This window comes from Columba livia, unplaced genomic scaffold, assembly GCF_036013475.1.
Source record: "Columba livia isolate bColLiv1 breed racing homer unplaced genomic scaffold, bColLiv1.pat.W.v2 Scaffold_133, whole genome shotgun sequence".
NCBI classification, from domain to species: domain Eukaryota; kingdom Metazoa; phylum Chordata; class Aves; order Columbiformes; family Columbidae; genus Columba; species Columba livia.
Window position 1 is genome coordinate 58,536 of NW_027043029.1, and position 26,270 is coordinate 84,805.

The following is a 26,270-nucleotide window of genomic DNA, read 5'->3' on the forward strand; positions in this document are numbered from 1 at the left end:
TCAAATCTATGGGGCCCGGACGCCTGGGTCCCTCCTCTTTTTAATCTATGAGGCCCGGACGCCTGGGTCCCTCCTCGGTCAAATCTATGGGGCCCGGACGCCTGGGTCCCTCCTCTGTCAAATCTATGGGGCCCGGATGCCTGGGTCCCTCCTCAGTGCAATCTATGGGGCCCGGACGCCTGGGTCCCTCCTCAGTCAAATCTATGGGGCCCGGACGCCTGGGTCCCTCCTCAGTCAAATCTATGGGGCCCGGACGCCTGGGTCCCTCCTCGGTGCAATCTATGGGGCCCGGACGCCTGGGTCCCTCCTCAGTGCAATCTATGGGGCCCGGACACCTGGGTCCCTTCTCAGTGCAATCTATGGGGCCCGGACGCCTGGGTCCCTCCTCGGTCAAATCTATGGGGCCCGGATGCCTGGGTCCCTCCTCAGTGAAATCTATGGGGCCCGGACGCCTGGGTCCCTCCTCAGTGCAATCTATGGGGCCCGGACGCCTGGGTCCCTCTTCAGTGCAATCTATGGGGCCCGGACGCCTGGGTCCCTCCTCAGTGAAATCTATGGGGCCCGGACGCCTGGGTCCCTCCTCAGTGAAATCTATGGGGCCCGGACGCCTGGGTCCCTCTTCAGTGCAATCTATGGGGCCCGGACGCCTGGGTCCCTCCTCGGTCAAATCTATGGGGCCCGGATGCCTGGGTCCCTCCTCAGTGCAATCTATGGGGCCCGGACTCCTGGGTCCCTCCTCGGTCAGATCTATGGGGCCCGGACGCCTGGGTCCCTCCTCGGTCAAATCTATGGGGCCCGGACGCCTGGGTCCCTCCTCTTTTTAATCTATGAGGCCCGGACGCCTGGGTCCCTCCTCGGTCAAATCTATGGGGCCCGGACGCCTGGGTCCCTCCTCTGTCAAATCTATGGGGCCCGGACGCCTGGGTCTCTCCTCAGTGCAATCTATGGGGCCCGGACGCCTGGGTCCCTCCTCAGTGCAATCTATGGGGCCCGGACGCCTGGGTTCCACCTCAGTCAAATCTATGGGGCCCGGACGCCTGGGTCCCTCCTCGGTCAAATCTATGGGGCCCGGACGCCTGGGTCCCTCCTCGGTCAAATCTATGGGGCCCGGACGCCTGGGTCCCTCCTCGGTCAAATCCATGGGGCCCGGACACCTGGGTCCCTCCCCAGCGCAATCTATGGGGCCCGGACGCCTGGGCCCCTCCTCAGTGCAATCTATGGGGCCCGGACGCCTGGGTCCCTCTTCAGTGCAATCTATGGGGCCCGGACGCCTGGGTCCCTCCTCAGTGAAATCTATGGGGCCCGGACGCCTGGGTCCCTCCTCAGTGAAATCTATGGGGCCCGGACGCCTGGGTCCCTCTTCAGCGCAATCTATGGGGCCCGGACGCCTGGGTCCCTCCTCGGTCAAATCTATGGGGCCCGGATGCCTGGGTCCCTCCTCAGTGCAATCTATGGGGCCCGGACGCCTGGGTCCCTCCTCGGTCAGATCTATGGGGCCCGGACGCCTGGGTCCCTCCTCAGTGCAATCTATGGGGCCCGGACGCCTGGGTCCCTCCTCAGTGCAGTCTATGGGGCCCGGACGCCTGGGTCCCTCCTCGGTCAAATCTATGGGGCCCGGACGCCTGGGTCCCTCCTCAGTCAAATCTATGGGGCCCGGACGCCTGGGTCCCTCCTCGGTGCAATCTATGGGGCCCGGACGCCTGGGTCCCTCCTCAGTGCAATCTATGGGGCCCGGACACCTGGGTCCCTTCTCAGTGCAATCTATGGGGCCCGGACGCCTGGGTCCCTCCTCGGTCAAATCTATGGGGCCCGGACGCCTGGGTCCCTCCTTAGTGCAATGTATGGGGCTCGGACGCCTGGGTCCCTCCTCGGTCAAATCTATGGGGCCCGGACGCCTGGGTCCCTCCTCAGTGCAATCTATGGGGCCCGGACGCCTGGGTCCCTCCTCAGTGCAGTCTATGGGGCCCGGACGCCTGGGTCCCTCCTCGGTGAAATCTACGGGGCCCGGACGCCTGGGTCCCTCCTCGGTCAAATCTATGGGGCCCGGACGCCTGGGTCCCTCGTCAGTGCAATCTGTGGGGCCCGGACGCCTGGGTTCCACCTCAGTCAAATCTATGGGGCCCGGACGCCTGGGTCCCTCCTCGGTCAAATCTATGGGGCCCGGACGCCTGGGTCCCTCCTCTGTCAAATCTATGGGTCCCGGACACCTGGGTACGTCCTCATTGCGATCTATGGGGTCCGGACGCCTGGGTCCTTCCTCAGTCAAATCTATGGGGCCCGGACGCCTGGGTCCCTCCGCAGCGCAATCTATGGGGCCTGGACGCCTGGGTCCCTCGTCAATGCTGTATCCAGGATGCTGTATCTGGGATGCTGTATCTAGGATGTTGTATCTGGGATGCTGTATCTAGTAAGCTGTATACGGGATGCTGTATCTGGGACGCTGTATCTCAGATGCTTTATCTAGGTTATCTGTATAAATATGTGTACCCTGGACCAATAAAGTCAACTGTGCTCTGTCACTCACATTGAGTCGTCTCAGCTTTTTCCTCCCCCGCTCGCAATCTTTGGTTTGGAAGACATCGTATTTGGAACGTTAAGGCAGCTGTAACTCCCTTGGTGTTTCCTTCTCCCTGCAGTCGCATTTCTGGTTCTGTCTGTCGAGTTCTGCTCCTCTCCCGCACCAGGTGCTGATCGTGGGGCTCAGGGTGAGGGGGGGCAGGGAGGGCGGGGGGTCCGTGGGCTTCAATAAGTTTTGTTTGGGGTTTCTCAATCGCCTCTGTTGACACGTCGTATAAAAACTGATTTCTGCAGTGCTCATGAATGAACAGGATACAGCATCCTAAACACAGCATCATAGATACAGCATCCTAGATACAGCATCATAGATACAGCATCCCAGATACAGCATCCCAGATACAGCATCCTAGATATACCACTAGATAGAGTAAGTTTTGTTTGGGGTTTTTCAATCGCCTGTGTTGACACGTCGTATGAAAACTGATTGCTGCAGTGCTAATGAATGAACAGGAGGATGAGCAACAGACTGCAGAAACTGTTTGGCTTTTGGTTTATTGAAAAAATATGATTTAATTCAAAAAGCAATAAGATCTTGCAGTGGTCTTCTAATACCTAGTGACAGCTTTTTAATGTACTGGTTTGGAACTTCGAGATGCTATTGGATATGCAGTGGCTGTTCCATTGTGGAATATTGCAGGAGTAAACTCTTGCATTTCAGCATTCCTGGCAGATGTGCAGCTTGATAAAGACCTCAGGCTGTTTGGTTTAATCAGACTTTTGTAGATCCCACCTTCACTGCTCAAAGCACCGGCTGCCAATGTGTTTTCTGGTGTTGTCACTGCTTTCTGAGCAAAGACGGCAGAGGCAGCAGCTCTGCTGGTGGTGTCTGTTTGATTGAAACATGGGTATCTACAGGAACTGTAACCTGAAAGCTCAGAAAGCTGTGGTCGGTGGTATATCTGTGTAAGGTTTGTAGATTCTTCTGCAGATGTTCTTATGCCACCGAGCACGGAACGTTTGTGAGTGTGACCTGCTGTGCGGTAAGAAGGAAGAAAGATGTGTGAGCTGCAGCAGCAGGAAGGCTGCAGCCGTGTAAGCCGGGGTGCAAACGGCACGAAACGGGCTGCAGCGGCGGAGCCCTCGGTCCCGGGCCGTCCCGGGCGGGCGCAGCCCGAGCGCTCCCGGCCCCGCTGCCGCTGACCCGCCGGGGCCGGGGCCGCGCTGCGGGCGGACAGCGCCGCTCTGCGGCCGCCGGCGGCTCCGGGCCGGGAGGGGGGGCGGGGCCCGGTGGCGGGCGCGGACGGGATTGGCTCCTGCGCGGGGTGGGCGGGGCCACGCTGCAGAAGCGCGCGGGCCGAGGAGCGCGTTCCGCCCGTGCGGCGGCGGGAGCAGCGCGCGAGGAGCGGCGGGGCCGGCGGTGAGCGAGGGGCGGGCGGACAGCGGGGAGACTGGACGGGGCCGCCCCGGTCCCGGCTGAGGGGGGAGGCTGGAGGGGGAGGGACGGGCTGGGTTCGGCAGGAGGAAGGCGAGGGGCAGCCAGCCGCAAGAGCGCGGCCCCGGGCCGGGCCGGGCAAGGGGCGAGGGGGAAACACGCGGGCGGCTGTGAGGGAAGGGAGCCCCGGGCTGAGCGCTGCGCGGGGCTCGGGCGGGGCCGTGGGGCGGAGGGGGGAGCCCGCGGTGCCGCAGGGCAGAGGGAGGAAAGCGAGCGGGAGGGGGCAGCGCCGGGTCGGGAGCGGCGCAGGCGGGGCCGGGGCCGCCGTGGGGGCGCCAGGGGGCGCGAGGGGCGGGGGCGGCGCTGCCGCGGGGAGGGGCCGGGAACGGGGGGAGCGGCGGGAGCGGCGGAGGAGCCTGAGGGCGGGACGGCGCGGAAGGAGCTTGGGCGGGAAAGGCTGAGGGAGCTCAGGGAGGGGTGACATCGGGGAGGCTTTGGCGGGAAAGGCTGAGGGAGCTCAGGGAGGGGTGACATCGGGGAGGCTTTGGCGGGAAAGGCTGAGGGAGCTCAGGGAGGGGTGACATCGGGGAGGCTTTGGCGGGAAAGGCTGAGGGAGCTCAGGGAGGGGTGATATCGGGGAGGCTTTGGCGGGAAAGGCTGAGGGAGCTCAGGGAGGAGATGGCGTCGGGGAGGCTGCAGTGGGCAATGCTGAGGTAGCTCAGGACGGGATGGCACTCAGGTGTGGTTTCAAAGGGAAATGCTGAGGTACCTTGAGGAATGGACGCTGGGCTGGGAACTATGAACACATCAGGTTGGTTCAGAGAGTGTTCATGACAGAAATTTGTGCAATGAAGGATTCCAGCAAAGAGAGGGAGAAGAGCCAAACTTAGATCAGGCCTCCTAGGCCGCCTGCAGGTTTGGGGACAGGGATGACGAGGTTGTTAATCCGGTCCTGACTGTTTCTTTCTCTGTCCCTCTCTTGCAGCACCTGACTGAATGGAGGAGCAAGTGGACGGGAAGCTCCTGCGCCACACACAGATCACATTTGTTATAAATAAGAGCCAATGAATCGATTCTGAGTCAATCAATCGATTTTATTTAGCAAGCGGTAATTAGGCAAAACAGCGCTGGGTGACCGGGGGAAGCTCAGTTCCGCCAACAGGCACACCACTCAACTTTTCGTGTGTGCTTATATATGTTATACGCTCGTTCACACGCTGGGAATTTCCGTCTCTGGAACTTTGTTACCTGTGGCACCATCCGGGAGTCCTGTTACCTGTGGCACCATCCGGGAGTCCTGTTACCTGTGGCACCATCCGGGAGTCCTGTTATCTGTGGCACCATCCGGGAGTCCTGTTACCTGTGGCACCATCCGGGAGTCCTGTTACCTGTGGCACCATCCGGGAGTCCTGTTATCTGTGGCACCATCCGGGAGTCCTGTTACCTGTGGCACCATCCGGGAGTCCTGTTACCTGTGGCACCATCCGGGAGTCCTGTTATCTGTGGCACCATCCGGGAGTCCTGTTACCTGTGGCACCATCCGGGAGTCCTGTTGTCTGTGGCACCATCCAGGCAATCCAGGCATTGGCTTAACTACTACTACAAGGTTCTACAAAACATAATCAAACTTGCACAAGCGCAGTTACTGCTTACAACAATATGCATAATATAATTGAATCCTACTCGATTTGTTCAACATTAACAATTTTGACCATCACTTATTACAATTCCCCCCCCTTTTTTTTTTTTAGTCATTTATTTGTTGATCAAATCGAATTACCGCTTTTCGGGCTAGTAAGGTCATTTCAGCTTCCTCATCAGTTCCATGTTTCTGTAGCAGCATAAGGTGTACCCGCTCTACACGGTTTTTAACTAGTCCAATAAGTCGATTTAATATACAGGGTCCAAAGGTTAGGGTGAGTAATAATATCATCAAGGGTCCAGCTACTGTGGATAGCAATGTAGTTAGCCACGGGGACTGAATAAACCAAGACTCGTACCACCCTTTTGCAGCTTCTCTTTCCCTTTTTCTCTGTTCCAGTCTCTCCCTTAATTTCGCCATCGAGTCTCGGACTACCCCTGTGTGATCTGCATAAAAACAACACTCTTCCTTCAAGGCTGCGCATAGTCCACCTTGCTGTAAGAAAAGGAGATCCATCCCTCTCCTGTTTTGCCACACCACTTCAGATAGCGAGGTTAGAGATCTCTCTAAGGCGGTTATGGAGTTTTCAATTCTCTCTAGGTCCTCATCTATCGCAGTCTTCAAGGAACTGAATCCTTGATTTTGTTGAACAAGTGAAGCTCTCCCTGTTCCTGCTCCGGCTGCCCCTAACCCTAGCAACGTGGCTATAGTAATGGCTGTAATGGGTTCCCGTTTGGTACGATGGAGTCCTGTATCCCAAATATCATACATTACATTTTCTTGATGATACAATATCCTTGGGATGATGGTAACTAACATGCAATACTCTCGGGAACTGTTGAACACCTTTAAAGACACACATGGAGTAAGTCCCGTCCTAGAACATATCCATTTTGTTCCATTCGGGGGAATAATATATCCTGTGGTTTCGTTAAGGCTCGGTACGATATTCCCACAAAGTGGTCTCTTGGAGTTTGGTACTTTCCCTATACAAGTCCCTATCCCAGTTCCATGTTGCATAGTTATCCCTCTTTTCTGCTTTTCCCAAGGACATTGGATAGGCACAGACTCCTTGTTTATGGTATACCGACGATTATCCCCTATAGCTTCATAAAAGGGTGGATTAACATTATAACACAACCAGCAACCAGTGGTTAAGTTGGGTTGAGTATAGTTTAGGGTTTGATAAGTAGCCCGGATAATTTCCCATAGAGGATTCAAAGATTGCGAGGCTTCAGTATTCAGAGATTTCAAGGCTTCAGTGACAGTTTCCTCTTTTACTATTATATTCTCCTTCTCTACTGTCCTTGTCTCCTTACCCAGAGGGGGAGGGGATTTTACTACTGGATTGGGACCTATCGCTCGAGGGGTCGGTTTAACTTCTTCCTTCTTTATGAAGAACATGCCTCCCCTATCATCACCCGGTTCATAATACCGCATTCCCCAGGTTTTCCCAACAAGCCATCCACTATGTTCAGGGTTTGTTATGTTAAGGAATATTTATTCATACTCGCCATCACTGTCCCGCTCGTTTCGGTTGCGAGGATAACCGAGTTTTAGTCGGCGGCCTTGGTTCACGACTCCCGAAGGAGGAATGCATCCTACAGGTCCCCATCCAACCTTTAAGAACTTATCAGTATTTGCCGGAGGAATTGGCCAGCTTGAGGCAATCGTTTCACACCCCCAGTAAGCGCAGTAATAGTGTCCTGGGGTATTACAATACGAGGGCCCTGTGCTGGGGCACATATAAAACCCCATTTTGTTAAGGCATGGCTCAATCTGAACTAATTGGCAGAAGGTTGCAGTAAAAGAAGGTGACCCTGATGTGCTCTGTTGTTGTATGATCGTTTGGTCCTCCCATCGATAGAGGGTCCATTTAAAAGGTTGGTGAGAACTCCCCTGCTTTATTGCTATCATTACCGGTAAGGTAAGGAGGATTAGGGAGAGCGACCCGGCCCCTGGTTGGCTGAAAATCAGCCAGTGGAGGTTCATTTTGTTGAGGGTTGTTCTGCTTAACGGAGCTGCTTTATTTTAGGAGTCTTCGGAGGCACTTGCCAGTCCCCACAAGGATACCCCTCTGCCTTGCCCTGGGCCTACTCTGTTGCTTCAGAGTAGCCGGGTAAGTTTTCTTCTCGGCAGCAGTTGTAGTCTTCAGGGACTGCCTCCTGAATCCTCTCCTTGTTCTGTCACAACCCACTTTCCAATACTCAACCCAACAGGGCTATTTTCAAATACAAGGGTTTGGCCACTGTCCCGAATCCTCACAGGGTCTGGAACACTTCCTGTATCTTTTCTTACCAAAACGCTTCTTACACTTCCTCTTGGTTATTTCCCAAATGTCTGGACTTATGGGTCATACAGAAAGTACTGAATATTTTTACTACACGCTATGTTCTTAACTATAAGTTCCTCTCCTAACTGTGCAACAGTTCTGTACCAATCTCTTCTATAATGTCCGTATCTAGGCCAATTTTCCCGTCCAGTAATTTCCACAGTATTTCCACAGTATTTATGGTTTTTCCCAAACACTCATCACACCATCGTTCAACATAAGGAAACTTTTCCCACTGCTGTATCCTGCACCCGCTACACACACGACATACCCAAGGATTACATTGTTTGCATACAGGACATGCGATATGTAACTTCCGCAATTCCTTACAGTTGTCCATAAGAAGCTTAATATCTACGGCTATACGTCACGTGTCTGTTTCCTCCTGAAGGTCAGCTTCAACTCATCCGGTTCCCCGGTGACTTCCCAGTCTGTATGTAGGACAGGACCTTTTACTCGGCTAGCGTGTGTCCATCCTCTTTCTGCGGCGCGGACTGCGGTATCTGTGGTGAGTAAAACAAGGAAAGGTCCCTCCCAGCGAGGGGTTAACGATGATTCCTTCCATGTTTTTACGAGTACTTGATCTCCCGGCTTAATACTATGTATTGCTACATCTAAAGGTGGTCTTTGAACCACCAGGCCTCGCTTTAACAGTTCTTGCCTCCTTCTCATGAGTTCTATAAGATATTCTTGTAACATCTTTTCTTCCACTTTAGGGTGTTCGATTGGCTTCTCCAAATCATAGGGCATTCCATATAACATTTCAAAGGAGGAAAGTCCTGTATCAGCCCTCGGTTGTGTCCTTATGTTCAAGAGGGCTAAGGGGAGGCACTTTACCCAGTTCATTCTGGTTTCTATCATTAATTTGGTCAGGTGCTTTTTAATTTCTCCGTTCATCCTTTCAACTTTTCCTGAACTCTGGGGGTGCCAAGGAGTGTGATACTCCCACTTGGTTCCCAGAGCTTCTAACGTTTCTCTAATTATTTTGGAAGTAAAATGGGGTCCTCTGTCCGAATCAATAACTGACATGATCCCATATCTAGGTATGATATGCTCTAATAATATTCTTAATACTGTCCTTGCAGTGCCCCGAACTACCGGAAAGGCTTCGACAAAGTGAGTTAGGTGGTCTACCATAACTAGAAGGTATTTATATCTGCCTACCTTTGGTAACTCCGTAAAGTCTACCTGAATCCTTTCAAATGGCTTCTTGGCCAGTTGCCTCCCCCCAGGGACTCTTTCCCTAAGACACTGTTTATTTATCCTTTGACAGGTTAAACATTCTCCAACGATTCTTTTTGCTAAATCATACACTCCCAGGGTCATATATTTATTAGCGAACTGATCTACCAGGGCCTGTACTCCCCAATGGGTTTGCCTATGAAATTCTCTTAAAACTCGCCAAGCTGCTCCTTTCGGGAGCATTTCTCTCTCATCAGGTAGCCACCACTTCCCCTCTTGTTCGACTATTCCCATTTGCCCCAATTTCTCCTTTTCCTGATTTGTAAATCTCATAGCATACCTAGTTTGTACAGAGTCCTCTTCAACTGCTTTTATTACCAGTAACGCAGCTTTCTTAGCTTCCTCATCTGCGAAATTATTCCCTCTTATTTGCGTGGAGGTTCCCTTCCGATGGCCCTTTACATAAACTACCGCGATTTGTTTGGGCCCTCTTAATGCCTCCAAAGTTTGCTGTATTAAGGTCTCATGTATTAATCCTTTACCCTGAGAATTCATTAGTCCCCTCTCTTCCCAAATTTTTCCAAACGTGTGAACCACCCCAAATGCATATTTAGAATCTGTAAATATTGTTCCTCTCTTATCTTTTAACAACTGTAACGCCCTCAATACTGCGAACAGCTCACAAGCCTGCGCCGACCATCCTGAGTTAAGGGGACCCGACTCCTTAGTTGTCCAGCTATTTCCATCTGTTATGGCGTATCCTGATTTCCTCTTTCCGTCCACTACCCGCGATGATCCATCTCCAAACAGTTTCTCTCCACATAGCAACTCCTCTTCTTCTAAATCCTCTCTTATTTTGACTTGATATTCTATTACCCTGATACAATCATGGGAAAGAGATTCGCTCGGTTCCCCATACAAAAATTGGGCTGGATTCTGCAAGTTAGTGGTTTCAAGCTCTAACTTAGGAGAGTGCAATAGGATCCCTTCATATTTCAATAACCTAGCATCCGTAATCCATTTGTCAGCTTTCTGCTGCAATACCCCTCGTATATTATGAGGTGTGTATACCTTTAATTCCCCTCCCATAGTTATTTTTCCAGCTTCTTCAACGAGGAGAGCAGTAGCAACTATGGCCTGTAAACAGGTAGGCCAACCGCGACAAACTGGATCTAATAACTTGGAATAATATCCTACGGGTTTCTTTTTACCTGCCCATTCTTGCCTTAGGACCCCAAAGGCCGTTCCACCCTCCGTGTTAACAAATAAGTAAAAAGGTCTTCGGGCATCCACCAGACTCAGTACTGGGGCATTTACTAAATCAGCTTTTAAGTTGTCTAATTGTTGATCATCTTCTGTACTCCATTTCATCAGACCTTCCCCCACTAACTTCTGATATAAGAACTAAACCTTGTTACTGTAATTTTCAATCCATTGTCTACAGTAGCCGAAAAGACCTAAAAGTTGTCGCACCTGCCTTTTATTCTTGGGAGGCTGGAGGGATAAAATAGCATTTACTTGATCTGGATCTAGTCTCTTAGTCCCTTCGCTCAACCAGTGCCCTAAATATTTTACCTCTTCCTCGGTAAATTGCAGTTTAGATCTTGATACCTTTAAACCCGTTAGACTCAAGAAATTCAATAACTTAATGCGGGTGCTTCGCACACTATCTTGGCTTTTTCCAGCTATTAATAGGTCATCTACATATTGTACTAAAACTACTCCAGGTTCCAGTTCAAAATTCTCCAAGACTTGTTCCAGGGCCCAAAGAGGTTTGGAGATTCAGCAAATCCCTGTGGAAGAACCGTCCATCTAAGTTGTTGCTTCCGATGGGTATCAGGGTTCTCCCACTCCAAGGCAAAATAGTCACGACATTCTTTTCTCAAAGGACAGGCCCAGAAGGCATCCTTTAGGTCTGTTACACTATACCAGGTCAATTCTGGGGACACTTGGCTTAATAGGTTATAAGGGTTGGCCACCACCGGAAATCTAGTTACTGTTCTTTTATTTACTTCACGGAGGTCTTGTACTAGACGATAGGACCCATCTGATTTCTTTACAGGTAAGATGGGGGTATTGTGGGGCGACACGCATGGTTCTAGTAACCCTTGTTGTAACAATGGATCAATTACTGGTTGCAGCCCGCGTCTCCCATCCTGTGATATAGGGTATTGTTTAACACGTATCGGTACTTCCGGATCCGTTACTTGTCACTGTAATTGGTGGAATATCTAATTTTCCAACCGACTCGGGAGTGTACCATACTTCAGGATTGATCTTAGCTTCGTCTGCGGTTGTTAAAGCGTACAGTTTTACTTTCAATTCTCGATCTTTTACCTCCAAACTAATTCCCAATTCGACGATTAAATCCCTTCCTAATAGGTTATATTCAGCTTCAGATACTAATAAAAAGGACCCTACCCCTATCCGGGATGGGGATTCTACTTCTACTCCTTTAATTATGGGTACAGAAAAGGGTTCTCCTTTTGCCCCTATTACTTGTACTTTCTCCAAGGATGGAGTGCATCCCCAGGGCACAGTTTGGACAGTAGATCTTTCTGCCCCTGAATCTACCAGGAATTCCATCTCCTGGTGCTGGGGACCTGATTTCAATTTTATCAAGGGCTCTGTTGTTTTAGAAGTCCCCAGCAGATAGAGCCCCTGACACCCCTACTCAGCAAAATACATTTTCTCATCCTGTATACGTTTCCTACAGCTCCTTCGCATATGTCCCTTCCTCTGACAGTAAAAACATTCGATTTCCCTCAAATCCTTCAGTCCGACTTGACTTCCCTGAGGTGGCCCGTTCCCACCTATGCGTGGTGGCCCTCCCTTCTGTGGAGCCGTCCTCTGTCCCTCTCCAACTGCCGCTACTAACATTTTAGCTTGTCTCCTCTGGGTCTCTTCCTCCCTTCTCACATAAACCTTCTGCGCTTCCCTTAGCAACTCATCCAACCCTTTCTCTTGCCAATCTTCCAACTTTTCTAACTTCTTTCTAATATCCGGCCATGACTTCGCCACAAACTGTGTTTTTAAAAGAGCTTGCCCGACCGGTGTCATAGGGTCTATCCCGGAGTAAAGCTGCAAGCTCTTTCTTAGTCTTTCTAACCATTCTGTGGGAGTCTCATCTTTCTTTTGTTGTTCATTAAAGGCTTTATTTATGTTCTGCCCTCGAGGGACAGATTCCTTAATCCCTTGGACGATCATAGTGCGGAGATCTCCCATATGGCCCCTGTGTTCCGGGTTTTGATTATCCCAGTTAGGGCGCTGCTGTGGCCACTTAATGTCAGCGCCCGGCCCTTGTTGGTGCCGTTGGTAAAGATTTAGGGCCTGACAAATCCAATTCTCATATGACCCAAAAATTGGCCAAAATAAACGATCTGGTCTAATCTGCTGGTTTCCCCAGACATGCATGCAATAGTAAACCATTTTTTCCCTACCTTTGTTTCGTGTGTAAGCTGCACCTTCCCAGTTCTTGAGCATAAGGCCCAATGGGGAATCTCGGGGAATATCCGGTAACCTCTCCTTGGGTCCCTTCCCCATGGGATCAGAAGGCTTGCTCTTCCTCTGTCCCATCTTCCGGAGTGTCTTCTTTCACACACACACACGCACCCCTCGTTCGTGGCTCACGCCCTCGCGGGCTATGAGAACCGCACTACTAGAGAGTCCCGCCCTGCCTTACGGCAGGGTCCACACTCACTTCGCTTCCTCCCCAAGCGGGGGGGCGTCTCGTTCATGCACACTCCAGGATACCCACCCCAACCGAACGGAATTGCTTTCTATACTTACCCTCCCCGGGGTCTTCGTCCGGTTCTTCGTGCACAAAGGTTTACGGGGTTCAATTCTTTTGCCTAATTACCTAAATTTAGGGTTCGGAGGTTAAGGTTTCAGGGCGATCCTCCGTCCACTCCAGGGCCGTCTGAAAACGGGATGGGGCGCCTCCCTGAAGTTTAGGAGTCCCTCCCAGAGATCCTTAATCCGAGTCACGGCACCAAAATTTGTTATAAATAAGAGCCAATAAATCGATTCTGAGTCAATCAATCGATTTTATTTAGCAAGCGGTAATTAGGCAAAACAGCGCTGGGTGACCGGGGGAAGCTCAGTTCCGCCAACAGGCACAGCACTCAACTTTTTGTGTGTGCTTATATATGTTATACGCTCGTTCACACGCTGGGAATTTCCGTCTCTGGGACTTTGTTATCTGTGGCACCATCCGGGAGTCCTGTTACCTGTGGCACCATCCGGGAGTCCTGTTACCTGTGGCACCATCCGGGAGTCCTGTTACCTGTGGCACCATCCGGGAGTCCTGTTACCTGTGGCACCATCCGGGAGTCCTGTTATCTGTGGCACCATCCAGGCAATCCAGGCATTGGCTTAACTACTACTACAAGGTTCTACAAAACATAATCAGACTTGCACAAGCGCAGTTACTGCTTACAACAATACGCATAATATAATTGAATCCTACTCGATTTGCTCAACATTAACAATTTTGGCCATCACTTATTCCAAGGGTGACCGTGCTGTTCGACACGGGGTTGTTCTGCTGAACAGCTCTGGGGAGAACTGGAAGGTTCTTTTCCTTTCCCCCCCTCGCCTTGTGAGGTAAACCGTGGGGAGCCAGTGGTTTCTGCAGCCCCTGAACTGTTGGCAGCCAGCGGATCTTTCACCCGTTTCTCTTGCAGGACATGTTCCCTGTGGCCTCATCTGCCACCCCGACAGGGAGCACATCCTGTACCCCCTGGGCTGTACGGTGCTGATTCAGCACCTGGACACTAAGAAACAGAGTTTCTTGCATGGCCACGCCGATAACGTGTCCTGCGTTGTCGTGTCCAGGGATGGGATGTACGTCGCTTCAGGACAAGTCACCTGCATTGGATTCAAGGTGGGTAATGCTCTGATTTTAACCGCTTAGTATTGACCAGAGAAATTGGAGTTGGCTTGCCAGTGGTGGGAACACCTTTCGTTTATTTTTTCTTTTGTTGGAAAATAAATATCTGCAATGGGAAGATGTTGAAGGGAATGGGAAATTATAGTTACTCCATTGCTGGATGTGCCTTTATGTTTTTGTAAAACATGAAGCAGTCTCCCTAGGATTGAGGGATTTTTAGTTCCAGTCCTTTTTATCCAAAGTGTTGTGGGCGTGTGGCAGCCAAAATCTCATTAGACATTAATTAATAAATGCTGGTTTATTTCAAGTGAGACCTGAGTTCCAGAGCTGCTTAGGACTTTCAAAAGCCCTTGACAGGTACCTACCTGCATTTCCAGACCTCTCAAGTTCTTTTCGTTTTATTTTTGCCTATTTGAAAGACCTCAAGACACTTGGAAGGGATCAGGTTTTAGTGCTTTCAGTATTTTAAAACCTAAGTCAAATACTCAGTGTCTCAGGGTCAATGTAGGTGCTGAAATGAAGCAGAGCTACTCAAGTGCTCAGCTGGAATAATGCTTCTTACAGCACCCAGTCTGAAGCCTCTTTGTGTCAGGGGTGCCCAGGGCTGCAGAGAAGCTTGGGCTGGGCTCCTTCGAACAACTTTCCTGCCAGAGAACGTTGTTCTCCCTGATCCTGCGAGTTACAGCTCATGCTCTGCCATCCCCCCCTTCTGCTTTGCCCCGCAGGCAGACGTCATCCTCTGGGATTTCCCAAAGCAGGAGTTACTTGCTCGGCTCTCGCTGCACGAGGGCAAAGTCGAGGGACTCTCGTTCTCGCCCAGAGGCATTTATCTTGTGTCCCTGGGAGGCCAGGACGACGGCAGGTAAGGATTTCCGCTTCTTGGCACAAGATTTTTGACAAGAATCAGATTCTATGGGCGGCCTGAGACGTTTTTCCAGGGAGGGTGGTGAGAGCCTGTCCCGGGTTGGCCAGAGAGGTGGTGGCTGAACCATCCCTGGAGACATCCCAGGCCAGGCTGGACGGGGCTCTGAGCACCCTGAGCTGCTGAAGATGTCCCTGTCATGGCAGGGGGGCACTGGGGAGCTGGGAAGGTCCCTCCAACCCAAGCTGTTCTGTGATTCTGTATGATGTGAGTCGTGCTCCGCAGAAGGAATCTGATAAATCCACGTAGCCTTGCTTCAGGAGCAGGGGATGTAAACTGCAATTCCACACTTTGGTGACAAGTTTTTTCTTGGGTAGAATCTCTACAAAGTTACTTCTGTTGTGTGTCCTGGTAGGAACAGACTGCAGGACAATAGGCTTTGTCTTGCTTTTGTTTTTTAGTAACTGACTTCCAAGCAGTGTCAAAAAGCGAAGCTGTTTCAAGGCTTTCTTCTCCTGCAGGGTGATGGTGTGGGACGTCAGTAAGAGAGAGGCTGTGTGCGGGAGCCCGGCCTCGCCGCGCAGCGCCGGCAATGCCAACGTCGTCATGTGCTCCAGCTGCAGGGACGAGATGTTTGTCACTGCTGGAAAGTAAGGGTTTGTGGAGAGGAACGAGCAGAGCGAGAGAACCCCTGGCCCTATTTCCTTTGACAAAGAGTCTTTATTGAACTACAAGGAAACTTAAGCAACTGTGTGCTTGTGTTGTTTCTTTTTACTCTGAATGGACTCATGAATACCCGTCAGGTTGTAGCTTTAAGGCATTTCTGCTTGTTCTCCATGTGACAATATGTTTTCAGAGCAGCACACAGGGGCCCACGTGCGTCACTTCTGCTCCTGATAGCAGGATTTTGTACTCAGCATTCCCCGTGCAGTGTTTAACATATTGAGTTGCCAGTGTTTACACAAGAAAAGCAGTCAATGAGTGCCCCTGAACAATGGCTAATTAATGTCGAAACAATGATGTCTTGCCGGTCGTTGGATGATCTCCTGTCCTCACCAGATGTGATGTACAGTTGGTCACTGGCTTGTAACAAAAGTTGTACAAAACGTCGCGTTTTGCAAGGATTTGCGGCAGCGCCCATATATCCAGGCTGACGTTTAAACGCGTTGAGGGCCTGCACCTCCCTGTGCATCAGGGACGGCTTTGGATGCTCTTGGCTGCACTCGCACTTATGAGTGCTCGCCTTTGCAATTTTAGCACTTTGGGAAATGTAAGGGTGACTCTGCTTAAAGATATGACATCGTCTCTGACATCGTCAATTAAATTGCACTAGAAAAGAGTTGAAAGTGTCCTCACATATGTTTTTGCTAAAGCCTTAAGATTTTTGATTTACCCGGAAAAAGTTTCCATAAGAGACTTCTCTGATATTGTTCTTTTTCTCCGTATTGAAAGATCAGAATAATGGAGCCTTGTGAAGGCTTTTTACTTCTTGTAGTACTGAAAAACCTTGGAGGTTTCTGCATCTGTGGATTTGATCCCACTCTATTTGTTCTTATAGTTTCACCATTCGAGTGTGGGAACTCGACACAGCAACTAAAACAATCCATCCATCTGAATGCTACGCGGGGCAACTGAGAGGAATCAGCGTGTGTGTTCAGGTACGTTTCAGCCAAGATGACTTTGCTAAACTAAGAAACTCTGTACAGACTAGAGAAAAACCACGAGTTTCTCTAATAATGCTGGAAATGTTGGTCCCAAGCGCGTGACGGCAGTGAAGTTCCTCAGCATTGGCCATGGCAGTTGATCTCCCACGGCCTCTGGGAAAGAGTGTTCTGGATGCTCCTCAAGAGAAGCAGCACGTGTTACGGTCACGGGCTCCGGCACCCGTATTTTTATGCTTCCAAATATGATCTAGATTTGGTTAGAAAGTGTCTGGCGCTCAGCAGTGTTCTGGATCTGTGCGTGTGATGGAACAGAAACATTGGCTGGGTTCCCCCAGGTGAACTCTTGGCAATCCACTGAACTAAAGCTGTTGGTGCAGCCCAGTGTCAGGCGTGGGACACGGGTCTCAGTATCCAGACCGTGATCTCTTTTTCTTTATGCTTTCTTATAGATGACAGACGATGATGGTGATTTTCATCTTGGCACGACGAGTGGAGATGTCCTGAAAGTGAACACAAGCAGCAAGGTGCTGACTGCCTGTGGGCCCCAGAAGAAGAAGTTGAGCATGGTGAGTAGCAGCTCTGTGACTCCAGTTCTGTCCTTGTCCTGCTCTTTGTTAGTGACTGAAGGTAGAGCAACCTGCGGGAGAACCATCCCAAAGCGGATTCTCAGACTAACGCTTTTCCTGCGCTGTCAGTTCCTTGTGTCTCGGTCTTGATGCTGAAGGCTGAGCCCATTGTCCCGCCTTCGTTGAGCTTCATTTGGCTCAGAATTTGGGTTTTACTTGAATCTCGTGTGTCATCCCACAAACTCTTGTACAATTAATCTGGTAAACGTCACAGAAAGTGAAAAGCAGTAACAGAAATGGAGTAGTTCCTGACTTTTTTGCTTCTTTTAAGAAGATACGAGCTGGAGTGAGACAGAGGACGTTCCTGGGAAGGCTGGTGGAAGCGCTTGTTTGAGAGGCTTTCCCGCACTTACTGCTGTAAGGTCCTATAGTCAGATCTCACAAATGTGTTAAACTGTCTGGACTGAACTTTTCTTTTTGTGTTTGTTCCCCATCCCATTCCCCCACTTCCCTTCGTCTTTTTGCTGTTCTGATTCTGCCACTGATGAGGCAGAGATCTTACTGAAAAAGGCAGTATAAATCATGTAATTCAAGAGTTTATTGTAATGCTTATGCACAATTTGGACAAAACAAAGTTGCACAGGGTACATTGATTCTATTGCTTTTTAACTTCTGAGTTCTTGACTTCATAACCCCAAGGGTTTTTTTAACTGAGCTTTTTTTTGTCTCTAATTGGGACTCGTGGGTCTGAGCATCCTCAAACAGGAGTTATCTCCTGAATAAGGAGCTTCTGACCTGTGGTCGTACAAGAATTCTGCATGCAGGCAGCTGTAATGATAAAACAATCGGCACCAGCTAGAACACTTGTTGTTGATTTCTCGTTATTTGGTGCTAGAAAAGGCTTCTTGTAGCGTCTCGGTCTATCCCTTGCCTAAGCTGGGATGTGTTTTGCGACTGCGTTAGCAGCACGCCCAGCAGCGAGCAGCAGGGGCAGCGCTGCCGCGGGAGGGCCGGCTGTGCTGGTGGGGATGCCGCGGGGCCGCTGTCCTGCGGGGCAGCAGATCTGCTCTGAGAGCAGCACAAGCCCACAGGGGCTGTAAGAGCAGTTCAGCAGTCAGCCCCAAAGAAAACGCTCCTCTGGGCTTGTTTCTCTCAACCTCCTGAACTTTGCTTGGACAGGGGCATCCAAACCATGTACGTGCCCCTTCCAGATGAAATATTTATTGCGTTACAAATGCAGGCCGGTGTCTCCGGGATAACTTGGACCCACTGAATCCTTTGAAATACAGTTCAATGTTTATCTGTTCCAGAAGGGTGGAGAAGTTATTACTTGTTTTTCCCACTTATATTGTAGGAATGCAAGTAGTTTTTCTCTGTGTCCCTCTTAAAGGACAGGAATGGATGTGTTTTGTTTTCCTGCTGGCAATGGTAAGTTCGCTGCAGGTGTGTCCCCGTGTGGGGACACCCGCACTGGCCGCGGTTGAGCCCCTTGTCCGGCTGCCCCCCTGCAGGGCTTTGCGTCCACGCAGGACCCGTGGCTGCTCTGTGCTGTCTCTTAGGCCGAGGTCTTGGTGACTGTCACCTCCCCTTGCAATGCCTGCGTGCTTTGAGTCCTTCTCCATCTCGCAGCACGTGCACCTCGCCCAGAGCCCCTGGTTGAAGCCACCCGAGGGCCTGAACTCCCGTGTCCTCAGGGCTGAGGGAAAGGTGCCAAATGCACTTGAAACAAAACTTCACCAAAAATACACTTCTGAGAGCACTGCTAAAGAAGCCGTCAGGCAGGGTCACGAGCAGGATGCTGTGCCGTTTGGGGGTCCAAAAGAAAAAGCCAAGGCTCAAAGCCAGAGCACAGTCCAGTGCGTACTGTGAGGGGTTTTATCGTAAGGCAGATCCATAGGAACGGCAGTTTGTGGCAGAGACCTTTGGAGCATCATGAGCTTCAGCTGACATGGCTTCTGAGAGTGAAAAGCTGATGGAAAACAGGCCCCTTGACTGTGCAAGAGGCTGACAAGGTGTTGAGGAGAAGGGAAGATCCAGAAGTGGGTCTCATCACAGCCGCCTGCCAGCCTTGTGGACGAGCCCTGAGCTGGTAGGCGCTAATCTGGCTTCAGCTTGGGTTTGTGACTGTAATGTGGTGGCAGCTTCTTAGGATGTGGCACTGGTCGTTGGGGGAGCCGGGAGAGAAAAGGAGACATTCCCGTTGGATGGAAATAGCGAGGAGTCCTCCCGGTCTGCTCCTTTCCCCTCCCGCTTCAAACAGGCGTTCCTGTTCACAGGCTTTTCGGTCAGACGCGCTCAGCCCCGTCACCCCTTCTCCTCTTGCTCTCTCCCTCGCTCTTCCCAATGCGCTTCCCTTGTGCCCGAGGAGGGGAATGCACCAGGGCAAACCCGTGTTGCTGCCGTCACTGGGAAGGCGCTGGGACGTTTTTCTCTGCAGTTACTGTCAGTGCCTCGGCCACAGATCCCCTCTCATACTTTCCAGCTCTCTTTCCCAGCTCCGTGCTGTGATTCCCTTTCCGCCCACCCCCTGCACATCTCTGCACACAAATCACGCCTTGTCACTGGACTGTCAACAAGTGCTCGCTGGACACACGTAGGATCTCGTGTTTTACGGCAGAAATTTCCAGTTGTAGCCTCACCTCCAGTGCCAAAAGAGGTATTTTGCAGATGTTTTTTCGAGTCAAAACCACAGCGTTTATCAAAACAAAACTATTTGCATCCTTGTTTCCACACAATTTAGTCCATCCCGTTGCTAACCAAGACATCTTGTGTGTCTTTCTTGAAAATGTACCTTGCATTAGCACTTGTACCAAAACTTCTCCCCTCCGGAGCCACGCATTGCAATGCTGTCTGTGTTTGAGAACAAACCTCTGCAACCCGTGTTCACCAGTTGCACCGGGGAATTACGATCCGGTGGCAAAGCATGAAACTGCAAACCTGGAGTCCACAGCCACCCCACGCCGAGCACATCTGTAAAGGGTTTAGATACTGCGGGGTGAGGAGGCGATTCTGTTGAAAACAAGGTGGGGCACCCTTAAAGGAACTTTGCCTTTAGATACATAAGAACGTGTTGATTGTATAGACACGATCTGAAGATTTCTTGGTTTCTGTTTTGAAGAGGAGTGGCAAAATAGTTTGTTAAGATGAAGCAACTTGTTTTCCATCTACCTGGAATGAAGTTCAAGTGCCTGTCTCTAAGGTGTATAAAGACTGGAATAAACAGCAGCATTAATTTTGCTCCCTGCCGCGGGCCTGAGGAGCTGTAAGGCACCCGTTGGAATGTGAAGAGGGATGTGCAATTGCAAACGCATTTTCAGAAGTAGTTGGAGTGATTTGCATTGTAAAAAGAAATAAATATTGACAGGAGATGCGCTGGAAGAGTTCACAGAGCGCTCGAGAACTTTGCAAGAGATCCGAGTGGGACAAAGAGCAGGAATCCCTGCAGGAAGGGACCGGGCAGGCTGCAGTTCTGATGGGGTTTTTATTTATAGTCGTACGTGAAAGCGCTGGTTTCTTTGGGTGAGCAGTCAATAATGAATGGAGATATTTTTAACCTCCTACGTTAGACTCTGCATTTCACCTACAAGAGCACTGGCAGCTGTAATCAGATAAACTCCGTAGTCATAGGTTGCATTTGTAATGCTGCCACCTGCCATAACGCTGAACCCAAAGGGCGTCTGAGGTGGAAGATTTTACAGGCAAAACCGCAGACCAGGAGCTCAGCAGCCAGGTGATGGGCCCGTGATAACAGGGGACTCGCCAAACGCTGCCAGCGCCTCGGAGGAAGTTTCCAGAAGCATTGCTCAGAAACCGCTCTGCTTGTGGATCGTCTTTCTAATGCAAAAGAATCCCTTTGTTCTTGTGCGTTTGCTGAGAATATTTGCACGAAACCCGGCGCCGCTGCCGCTGTGAGAATGTGGCAGAAGATCCTCTCCGCAGGTCGTGTTTGTCACCCATCAGGAGACTGCGGATGTGCTGCTGCTGGAGCCGGCGAACGGGGAACTCAGTGCTGGTGAATCACAGAGCGGGAGAGCGTGTGTCAGGTTCTTTTCTGCAGCCCATGGTTGTTTGATCCTCAAGTTAAATCGTCTTTAAGCCGATGCGTAGGTAGGTGTGAGGCTGCCTGCATTGCCAGCGCTGGAATGCACAGTAACGCTTCTGGTGATTTGGGGTTTTTTCCTTTAAAACGCATAAGCAAGCCTTTAAAAACAACCAATTGCTTCTATTTGCGTGGATAATCGAAGCAAAGGAATTTTCCCAGATTCATCAGAGCTCGCCTGTGGCTTTTTCCGTGTCCTTTCTGGGTCTAAACAGCTCAGATGTCCATTTTGTTTTCTCTTCTTTCTTCACTTCTTCTCTCTCCTTCCTTAGACCTTCAGTCCTTCCCGTGAACAAAACCAACACTTTGTGGCTTTGGTTTTTCTAAACCCTCTGAAGGTGTTAAATGCTGAACATTTCCCGGGCTTAGGCCAGATTAATGCTTCAGAAGCACAGGAAGGCTGGGGGTGCTGCTTAGATGTCAGACTTTGAATCCTAAAGCAGCGACATCTGTGTGTGTTCCCCAGTCACAAGTCAAGCCCACGACAGGGGTTTCTTCCTGGGGAATCAATACAGAATTACTCTGAGTCGCCTCTTGGTCGCTCTTTGAGAATTGACTTCTTGGTGCTTTCACAACACTAAATGCTGGAGCTGGGCTTTTTTTTTCCCCGAAGAGCCACCACCAAACAGAAATTGTTGTTTTCCCATAATGGCTCGGGCTTAAAGGAGAAACAATCTGAACGTTGCGAACCTGCTGGTGGGATCCCAAGGGCTGGCAATGGTGCTTATGAACCTGGGAGCGGCAAATGCTGCTGGAGTCTGGACTGTGACTTACGGTGTCAGTCCAGCAGCTCCTGCCCGTCCCTGCGGGTCTGTCTGGGCGGAACAGCCGCCGGCCACAGGTTCTGCAGGCGCCTCTGGGACGGGAACTTCGTTTTCAGTTCCAGTTTGGTGGCACAAAGCTCCTTTATTTCATGGTTTTGTCCTTTCCATTTCACTCATGCAGAAGTTCGCCCAAGCTCGTAGGGATATTTTCCCAAGTTAGAATATCAGGAGAGTCCAGCGTAGGGCAACAAAGATGATGAAGGGAGTGGAGCACCTCCCTTATGAAGAAAGGCTGAGGGAGCTGGGTCTCTCTAGTTTGGAGAAGAGGAGGCTAAGGGGGGACCTTATTAATGTCTATAAATATATAAGGGAGAGTGCCACGAGGACAGAGCCAGGCTCTTCTCAGTGGCAAACAATGACAGGACAAGGGGTAATGGGACCAAGCTGGAACACAAGAGGTTCCACTTAAATTTGAGAAGAAACTTCTTCTCAGTGAGGGTGCCAGAGCACTGAACAGGCTGCCCAGGGGGGTGTGGAGTCTCCTTCTCTGCAGACATTCAAAACCCGCCTGGACATGTTCCTGTGCGACCTCACCTGGGCGTTCCTGCTCCATGGGGGGATTGGACTGGATGATCTTCTGAGGTCCCTTCCCATCCCAAACATACTGTGATACTGTGATACTGTGATTTAACCCCACAGAAGTCATTTCACTCCTCTGGCAGCCTATCTTGGAGTCTCTTGGTGATTTTCAAGAATGAATCTGTTGTACATGGAACAGTAATATTACTTCACAGGAGGCAGAACTGAAGCAGATCTGACTCTTCTTACACTTGTATTTTGTGGAAGGCTGAGGACTGTTTTCATTTGTTTGGGTGTTTTTTGTTGATTTTGTTGTCATGCATTTTTTTCCTGTAGCCTGGTACTTTATCCACCGAACAGCATTTCTCCTTTTCCAGTGGCTGGCCTCCCGTTGATCTGCTCTGCTCAGTAACAGCAGAAACCCGTGTTGACCATGGGCTGACTCATTTCCAAAGCTTTCCTGTGACAAACGTATTTGATTACTAATAGGTGGGAGATGGGATTGCATCTTTCAGGCAGAGAGAGAGGCCTGAGACGCAGAGGATCATCCTAAAAAGAGCTGTAGGAAAGACAATTGAAGCTGAGTTGTATCCTCTGTTGTTTTCGTGGCTGTTGGATGAAGGACACGCGGAAGGAAAAGCGCGAGTGCCGCTCCACGATGTGGGTATCGCTTGCTGCGATGAGGTCAGGCTCTGTACGTGGTCCCAGCTGCTCTGAAGAATCCAAGATAATGCTGTTTGCTCGCTCCTTGTACTGTATTAGTTCATCTAGACCTGCAATTAATAACTCTTTTCTCCCTTCTCCCTCTAGAGAGCCACTCTTTAGCCCAGGTCAGTGCCAAAATACTGACAAAGCCATATTGGAGTGAGATAAGCACCGCCGTCGGGAGCCCGGTAGAGACTCCGTTGTGCTGTTCAGCGTGGCTGCAGCAGCAAGGAGCCTCTGCTCCCATCCGATTGCGTTTTCATCCTGTTTTCTCCTAGGGAGTCACAGCTTTGCTTTTGCCGAAGACAGGAGGTTTAATAGTCGGCACCGGAGAAGGGACTGTAGCTCTCTGTACAGGCTCAGACTGCCAAGTAAAGAAGTGAGTTTGTAGATGGAAGAATCAGGAGGGGAGAGGTGACAATTCCTCCAAAAGGGTCACGGTATGAGAACCAATCATTTCTATGGAAAGGCATAATCCAAGTCAGTCTCAGTTTTTCAGTCCTGCAGACACAATACACGGTCTGGTTCCAGCGTCATGAGGTTGGAGCAAACTGAAAATGACTGCGTGCGTTTGCAGGGAAGTGCCCTCTGATCCTTCCTTGTAAATGACTGTTGTTTCCTTTGGAGCAGTAGGAGTCAGATCCTACATTGATGCCAAGCCAGACAGATTTGTTGAAGTCAATAGAATGATGCTTATTTACGCCGGGTGAGAAAGAGTAGTAGTTGCCATCTCCAAAAGGGTTTGTTGGGGGTCATGGGATTGTAAAGCAGGGCTCTGCTAATTTTATAGGCACGTGTCTGGAAGTGCTGGAGTATTTGCAAGGCTTTTTTCTGCATACCAGATAGAAAGCTGCAGGCGTCATTTCCCCATACGTGATTTGAAAATTGGGCTCACACCTACTCATTTGGCATTGCTTGAATATCCCCTTCAAGTGTACAGTTCTGCAAGCTTAGCTTTGTACGACTGAAACTATTCCCAGAAGGTCTAAACTGTCTGGAAATATCCTTGAAAGTGGGATATTGAAGTGCACTTGAGCAAGAATATCAACAAAGCTGTTGTTACCTTAGGCCCTGGTGCAGGAAATCAAGTCTCCAAAGCGCTGCCTGTGCCAGCCCTGGCAGAGCAGCAGGTGGGACGGGCAAGATCATGGGAAGTAGGAAACGTGACTGGGAATGGAATGTTAGTCCTGCCCATGCTCTTGCATCTTGATATCACAGCCTAGTGTGGAGCTTTTTGGGGAAACAGCGACAGTCGAATTCTCGAGAAGCTGGAAAATGAAAGTTCCTCGAGGTCAATGTCGGGCCAAACCTTTGCTTTCTTTGCACAGGAGAATGCGAGTTGAAGGTGCTGTCACTTCCCTGACGTGTAGAGGTCGGGACGACCAGTTCTTTCTAGGGACAAATAAAGGCCAGATGCACCGCAGTGCCTACGCTACATTTAAAGAGGAGCTGGTCGCCGTCTGTCACACCGAAGCCGTCAACGACATTGTTTTTCCTGAGTGAGTATAACGGGCTGGGCTGTATTTGGCTGGTGCAGAAGCTTGAGGAGCTGCCGCTGAGGTCAGGGTGCCTGTGTGCGCAGCTTTTACCACAGGAACCCAGAGCCTGGTACCATCTGTTGGGATGATTGATACGGGCGATGCTGTCACCTGCCCAAAAAACGCCGGGGTGACGGTGAGCAGCTGCTTCAAAGCAGAAGGCAGCAGTTCAGTTGGAGCACTGGAAAAATCACTGATCTGCAGAAAGGATGATAAGTAAAAAGACCTGAATTATTGATGTTTGGGCAGCGGCAGGGATGGCAGCCTCCCCCTTTTGTCCCAGGGTCGCTCTGCATTTGTCTTGTGAACGCACAGCAAATGTTCCCTTCCTGGGTAGTAGCATCGCGACTCTTTCTTTTGTTTTTTTAAACCCACAGTGGATCATCTCTCCAGATGGAAAATGGGATTTTGATCCAAATGAACATTTTTGGCGTATTTTTATTGCTTCGCTTCTCGGCCCAGCACAAAGGATCAGATGTCACCGAGGTGCAGGGAGTGCAGGGTGCAGGAAGCGCTCCTCCCTGCCTGCCGCCAGCCTCAAACCCACATCTTCTCATTTAATGAGAAAATCAGGTGGAGCTTTAGGGTGATGTGCTGCTGATACTGCTGATTGACACGCCTGTGTCACAGCCATTAGTGCTGACTGTAAGGACTACAGGACTACATCCTTGCGTAGATGTTTGAACTTCTTATCTGTTGCCTGCTCTTGAACAAAGCCTATTGCTGATGGGGAAATACGGGCTTAATTTCCCTGCTCTGGCTTATTTCAGAATCCTTCACTTGCTGATGTTATCCTGGTTGATAAAGCACCCGTGCAAGCTGGGCTTGAAAGAGGCCACACTTGTGTTGTGCCGGTTTTCTCTGTCCTGGTTCATCTTTCTGGGCATTGATGGTGCTGTTGAACAAAAGCTCGCGGTACCTTTCTAGATGTCACTTTCTGTTGCATCCCTAGGACGAGTGGCTTAGAGCTTATTTCAAAGCACTGTGTCCCATGGCTTTTGAAATGCTGCAGGTCTTGTTTTATTCCAACATTTATAACAAGTATATTATGAACAGACTTTGCCATCATTTCTATTGCCTTCAGCGCTGTTGAATGGGAATCATCCAGTAAGCAAGATAACAAATGACATCTTTACAATGTGAGGCTGCTGTTAGTGGCTGATGTTAAACCTGGGCAGTCAGCACTTTTACACCCACTTTTGTGTCTATTCTATATAACACATGAAGTTGTTTAGAGATTGAATATGGGGAATAAACATCACAGCTTCAGCAGAAAGAGTTCTTTTAGTTTAACTTTAACTGTTCCTTAAAATGAATCTTTGAAGAGAACCCAAACCAGGGGAATTCCATGTGAGAAAGGTGATCCTCCAAAAAAGGCCTTTGTCTTAGCCATGGGGATCCCTGTGGGGCAGATCCCAGCTGCAGGTTAGCAAAGCCGAGCTTTGGAGGCCGATTTGAGCTGTGACCAAGCAAGGAGCGTTTCTGTGTGCCCCTCCT

General features: G+C 50.3%; 2 protein-coding genes across 2 annotated transcripts; both read left to right on the forward strand.

Moving 5' to 3' along the window:
• Positions 1-1,837: 1,837 nt before the first annotated feature.
• On the forward strand, positions 1,838-15,512 carry LOC135577682 (cilia- and flagella-associated protein 52-like). The gene is made up of 5 exons (XM_065047805.1): positions 1,838-2,211; positions 9,009-9,039; positions 13,730-13,990; positions 14,722-14,858; positions 15,380-15,512. Exons 1-5 carry the CDS (start codon positions 1,838-1,840, stop codon positions 15,510-15,512), a joined length of 936 nt encoding a protein of 311 aa, XP_064903877.1.
• A 362-nt stretch (positions 15,513-15,874) lies between these two features.
• Positions 15,875-25,334, forward strand: LOC135577670 (cilia- and flagella-associated protein 52-like). Its single transcript, XM_065047798.1, has 6 exons — positions 15,875-15,924; positions 16,417-16,516; positions 16,972-17,088; positions 23,514-23,614; positions 24,564-24,734; positions 25,151-25,334. Exons 1-6 carry the CDS (start codon positions 15,875-15,877, stop codon positions 25,332-25,334), a joined length of 723 nt encoding a protein of 240 aa, XP_064903870.1.
• The last annotated feature ends 936 nt before the right edge of the window (positions 25,335-26,270 follow it).

What these genes read in the sequence shown, in the direction of transcription:
- LOC135577682 (XM_065047805.1), top strand. Translation starts at nt 1,838, where the DNA reads ATGTATGGGGCTCGGACGCCTGGGTCCCTCCTCGGTCAAATCTATGGG. An exon ending in TCACCTGCATTGGATTCAAG is followed by an intron (nt 13,991 to 14,721) that starts GTGGGTAATGCT and finishes TTTGCCCCGCAG; the next exon opens with GCAGACGTCATCCTCTGGGA. An exon ending in GGAGGCCAGGACGACGGCAG is followed by an intron (nt 14,859 to 15,379) that starts GTAAGGATTTCC and finishes CTTCTCCTGCAG; the next exon opens with GGTGATGGTGTGGGACGTCA.
- LOC135577670 (XM_065047798.1), top strand. Translation starts at nt 15,875, where the DNA reads ATGATGTCTTGCCGGTCGTTGGATGATCTCCTGTCCTCACCAGATGTG. An exon ending in AGAAGAAGAAGTTGAGCATG is followed by an intron (nt 17,089 to 23,513) that starts GTGAGTAGCAGC and finishes GTTTTCTCCTAG; the next exon opens with GGAGTCACAGCTTTGCTTTT. An exon ending in TCAGACTGCCAAGTAAAGAA is followed by an intron (nt 23,615 to 24,563) that starts GTGAGTTTGTAG and finishes TTCTTTGCACAG; the next exon opens with GAGAATGCGAGTTGAAGGTG.